The 5920-nt window shown below is 38.3% G+C and overlaps 1 protein-coding gene across 1 annotated transcript in view; it reads right to left on the reverse strand.

The window, feature by feature from the left end:
• Positions 1-559: 559 nt before the first annotated feature.
• phf14 (PHD finger protein 14) overlaps positions 560-5920 on the reverse strand; it is a gene marked incomplete at its 5' end in the record, with an annotated part of 165507 nt that continues 160146 nt past the window's right edge. The window contains 1 exon segment of the mRNA XM_080787290.1: positions 560-3493. Coding sequence (XP_080643416.1) covers positions 3377-3493 — 117 coding nt within the window. The 3' untranslated portion in view covers positions 560-3376.

Below are 5920 nucleotides of genomic sequence, written 5' to 3' on the forward strand. Positions count from 1 at the left end.
GCCCTGGGGGTCTCCTCCCAGTGGGACGTGGTCCTTGGTCTGCCCTGGGGGTCTCCTCCCAGTGGGACGTGGTCCTTGGTCTGCCCGGGGGTCTCCTCCCAGTGGGACGTGGTCCTTGGTCTGCACCGGGGTCTCCTCCCAGTGGGACGTGATCCTTGGTCTGCCTTGGGGTTCTCCTCCCAGTGGGACGTGCCTCATGAGATTTGGATGGACATGCAACATTCGGATAATAATGTTCTTGTCCTGAGATCACACGAGTGTTTTTTATTTTATTTGTAAGCAAGTACCGACATAAACCAGTCATTCACGGACACACACACACACACACGCACACACACACACACGCACACACACACACACACACACACACACAGACACACACACACACACACACGCACACACACGCACACGCACACACACACACACACACAGACACGCTGTAAATTACAAATAATGGAAATAAGAATCAGAAACCATTATAAGCTAAACAGATAAATGTTCTGAAAGGACATTTGGGGGCGAACACAGCTGTGAAGAACACATTACCAGAACAATGAAAAAATGTGCGCGTGTGTTTATTTGACTATCCTCGTATTACACAATTTATAATTAAAATTAGAGCAATTTTCACAAGACAAATAGTTTTATGCTTGAAAAAATATATATTTGGGGAATCATCATTGGTGTACGAAAATAGATGGCGGGGGGAAGACTAATGAGGTCGGACCATACGGAAATAGATGGCGGGGGGACGACTAATGAGGTCGGACCATACGGAAATAGATGGTGGGGGGACGACTAATGAGGTCGGACCATACGGAAATAGATGGTGGGGGGACGACTAATGAGGTCGGACCATACGGAAATAGATGGCGGGGGGACGACTAATGAGGTCGGACCATACGGAAATAGATGGCGGGGGGACGACTAATGAGGTCGGACATGACAGTCAGACGCGCGGCATCCCAAAACCTATTGAACGCGCTGCTGAATCGGACTCGTTAGCATGTGGTTAGCATGTAGCTCGGATCTGGTCAGTGCCCTAGGACTCGTTGTTAGCATGCTGTTAGCATGTAGCTCGGATCTGGTCAGTGCCCTAGGACTCGTTGTTAGCATGCTGTTAGCATGTAGCTCAGATCTGGTCAGTGCCCTAGGACTCGTTGTTAGCATGCTGTTAGCATGTAGCTCAGATCTAGTCAGTGCCCTAGGACTCGTTGTTAGCATGCTGTTAGCATGTAGCTCGGATCTGGTCAGTGCCCTAGGACTCGTTGTTAGCATGTGGTTAGCATGTAGCTCGGATCTGGTCAGTGCCCTAGGACTCGTTGTTAGCATGTGGTTAGCATGTAGCTCGGATCTGGTCAGTGCCCTAGGACTCGTTGTTAGCATGCTGTTAGCATGTAGCTGATCTGGTCAGTGCCCTAGGACTCGTTGTTAGCATGCTGTTAGCATGTAGCTCGGCTCTGGTCAGCGACATCTTTCCGAGGAGACATCGATCATCGTTATAAAAAACAGTTTATAAAAAATATATATAGACAGGACTTGACAGAGAGGGGGCGCTCTTTCCTTTAGAAAATACATATAAATGTATTTGCCCTTAAAAAACAAAGGCCGCCGGCCGGAATGAACCAACTGTTCTGTGTTTTCAAATACATTCATGTCTAAAATATAAACTTTCTTCTGTTTTACTGAAGTCATTAACAGGAGTAGAAACCACACCACTGTGTCTGTGAAGTCATTAACAGGAGTAGAAACCACACCACTGTGTCTGTGAAGAAAAGGTTCACCGCTATAAAAACAAACAAATGTTGAGGGACTTTGAAACCACTGATTTTGTAGTTTCCTGTTCAGGTTAAAAACTACAGCAGGTTTAGTAATGTAATGTAAATTAAAAACAGTCTAGCTAGTAAACGACACAAATCAATAATGAGTGTGTAATATTTCCACAGCAGTGTCAAGAGGCGATAATAATAATAATAATAATAATAATGTAATAATGTAATAATTTAATTATGTAATATTTCCACAGCTGTGTCAAGAGGCGATAATAATAATAATAATAATGTAATAATTGAATTATGTAATATTTCCACAGCTGTGTCAAGAGGCGATAATAATAATAATGTAATAATTGAATTATGTAATATTTCCACAGCTGTGTCAAGAGGCGATAATAATAATAATGTAATAATTGAATTATGTAATATTTCCACAGCTGTGTCAAGAGGCGATAATAATAATAATAATGTGATAATTTAATTATGTAATATTTCCACAGCTGTGTCAAGAGGCGATAATAATAATAATATTAATGTAATAATTTAATTATGTAATATTTCCACAGCTGTGTCAAGAGGCGATAATAATAATGTAATAATTTAATTATGTAATATTTCCACAGCTGTGTCAAGAGGCGATAATAATAATAATAATTATGTAATAATTTAATTATGTAATATTTCCACAGCTGTGTCAAGAGGCGATAATAATAATAATAATAATAATGTAATAATTGAATTATGTAATATTTCCACAGCTGTGTCAAGAGGCGATAATAATAATAATAATAATAATAATTATGTAATAATTTAATTATCTCTTGAATAGTCTTAATTTAGTTTTAGTCACATTTTAGTCACCTGCATGCAATGTTTTGGTGTGAGTCCAGTTTTTCAGTCGACTAAATCTAAAAATTGATTTTAATAACATTTTAAGTATATCAAGATGAAAACGGCAACATTGACTTTGTTTCGCGTCGTATGGTTTTGCTATGCAAATGGTCGTTTGTATCAATACTATGTTTCTTGTGGTATTTAGCTAATTTTAGAGGGGTTTAATTCATTAGTTTAATGTATTTTCCCCAGAGAATCACTGTGTTTGTTTACAATCCGAATATCCCAATTCATACATTTTCCCCTTGGAAAAACCTGCACTATCCACATTTAACGTATTTGCTAAATAGTTACTGTATCGATTTCAAATCATTGAATGGTATCGTCTCTCCATAATGAACACATATCGTCGTATGTGTCGTATCGACAACCATGTATCGCATAACGCATCGTTACACCCCTCATATTGACACACCTGCAGTCTAAACACAGGGTTGTTGATTACATCACTGTGTACTATATGGTGACGCAGCCTGCAGCCATGTTGTTTTGTAGTTTTTAACCTGAAGAGGAATCCAACTAAAACTACAAAAAACAAATCATCCCAGGTTTCAAGTGCCGTCAACATGCGCCCGTGTTCTTCTTCTTCTAGTGAATACAATGAGAACCCAGCAGCCCCAGAGAGTGTCCCACAGTGCCACCCAGTGGTTTTGGTGGTGCTGACCAATCGTTGCTCACGGTCAACGCTCCCGAGTAGGTCATGTGACTCAGTCTGGAATAGGCTCCTCCTCTTCCTCTTTGATGTCGTCGTCGTTATCGTCTTCGTCCTCTCGCTGACGCTCCTCCTCCTCCTCTTCCTCCTCCTCCTCTTCCTCCTCGTCGTCCTGGAAACACGAGGAAACAACATCAACAAACAATCATTAACCAGCTTGGGATGTAATTGCATGATGAACACACTAGACCCGAGGTCGATTGTACAAAATGGTTTCTAAATCCTTGACAGTGTTCTGAAAAAACCCCTCATGTTTCTATATTATGTCAGTTGGTGCTCAAACTATTTCATGTCAAGGACCCCCAGAATTATCTGTAATCGGCCCGCCGACCCCCATCGGAAAATATGTTGTTCCAGGGAATAATAACCTTCCGAACACCGTGATGTAAGACCAGGGAATAATAACCTTCCGAACACAAGGATTTTGTCTCATTGTGAGCAGAAAAGGTGTCACTCACTAAATCATCCCCAACGCAACAACAGTTCCATATTTCATCCTCCTAACAAGGACCTTGGCGGGCTTTCTGGACCCCCCCCCCTCCCTCCCCTCCCTCCCCTCCCCCCGGGAGAAATAAATAATAGAGAAAAATGTCTCACTTTCCACCCCCTCCCCCTGGATTCAGGATAAGTAAAGTACTTTTACTTAGGTAGGCCCTACTGTACCCATTCTGTAAGGGAACGCCTTTTGGTGTTTTAAGCATTATGTCATACTTGTTGAAAAACATCAGATCTACAAGCTTCGAGCTTGTAGATCTGCCGTTTTTGAATTTTTTTTGAAAATGTGGCGTAAACATTTGAGGGTCCCTGGAACAACATATTTTCAAATGGGGGTCGACGGCCAAATACAGATCATTCTAGGGGTCCTTGATACAGATAGGGGGTCCTTGAGGCCAAATACAGATCATTCTAAAGGGGTCCTTGATATGAAATAGTTTGAGAACCCACTGACACAGAAACATGATTTAGAAGATTCAGCCAATTCCTTCTATACATCTAATTTAATGAGTGGTTCTATACATCTAATTTAATGAGTGGTTCTATACATCTAATTTAATGAGTGGTTCTATACATCTAGTTTAATGAGTGGTTCTATACATCTAGTTTAATGAGTGGTTCTATACATCTAGTTTAATGAGTGGTTCTATACATCTAATTTAATGAGTGGTTCTATACATCTAGTTTAATGAGTGGTTCTATACATCTAATTTAATGAGTGGTTCTATACATCTAGTTTAATGAGTGGTTCTATACATCTAGTTTAATGAGTGGTTCTATACATCTAATTTAATGAGTGGTTCTATACATCTAGTTTAATGAGTGGTTCTATACATCTAGTTTAATGAGTGGTTCTATACATCTAGTTTAATGAGTGGTTCTATACATCTAGTTTAATGAGTGGTTCTATACATCTAGTTTAATGAGTGGTTCTATACATCTAGTTTAATGAGTGGTTCTATACATCTAGTTTAATGAGTGCATGGTTCTATACATCTAATTTAATGAGTGGTTCTATACATCTAATTTAATGAGTGGTTCTATACATCTAATTTAATGAGTGGTTCTATACATCTAATTTAATGAGTGGTTCTATACATCTAACTTAATGAGTGGTTCTATACATCTAACTTAATGAGTGGTTCTATACATCTAGTTTAATGAGTGGTTCTATACATCTAGTTTAATGAGTGGTTCTATACATCTAGTTTAATGAGTGGTTCTATACATCTAACTTAATGAGTGGTTCTATACATCTAGTTTAATGAGTGGTTCTATACATCTAGTTTAATGAGTGGTTCTATACATCTAGTTTAATGAGTGGTTCTATACATCTAACTTAATGAGTGGTTCTATACATCTAATTTAATGAGTGGTTCTTTAATGAGTGGTTCTATACATCTAATTTAATGAGTGGTTCTATACATCTAATTTAATGAGTGGTTCTATACATCTAATTTAATGAGTGGTTCTTTAATGAGTGGTTCTATACATCTAATTTAATGAGTGGTTCTATACATCTAATTTAATGAGTGGTTCTATACATCTAATTTAATGAGTGGTTCTTTAATGAGTGGTTCTATACATCTAATTTAATGAGTGGTTCTTTAATGAGTGGTTCTATACATCTAATTTAATGAGTGGTTCTATACATCTAATTTAATGAGTGGTTCTTTAATGAGTGGTTCTATACATCTAGTTTAATGAGTGGTTCTTTAATGAGTGGTTCTATACATCTAACTTAATGAGTGGTTCTATACATCTAGTTTAATGAGTGGTTCTATACATCTAGTTTAATGAGTGGTTCTATACATCTAGTTTAATGAGTGGTTCTATACATCTAGTTTAATGAGTGGTTCTATACATCTAGTTTAATGAGTGGTTCTATACATCTAGTTTAATGAGTGGTTCTATACATCTAGTTTAATGAGTGGTTCTATACATCTAGTTTAATGAGTGGTTCTATACATCTAGTTTAATGAGTGGTTCTATACATCTAGTTTAATGAGTGGTTCTATACATCTAGTTTAATGAGTGGTTCTAT

This window comes from Protomyctophum bolini (genome assembly GCF_963924005.1).
Source record: "Protomyctophum bolini genome assembly, chromosome: 17".
In the NCBI taxonomy this organism is placed as follows: domain Eukaryota; kingdom Metazoa; phylum Chordata; class Actinopteri; order Myctophiformes; family Myctophidae; genus Protomyctophum; species Protomyctophum bolini.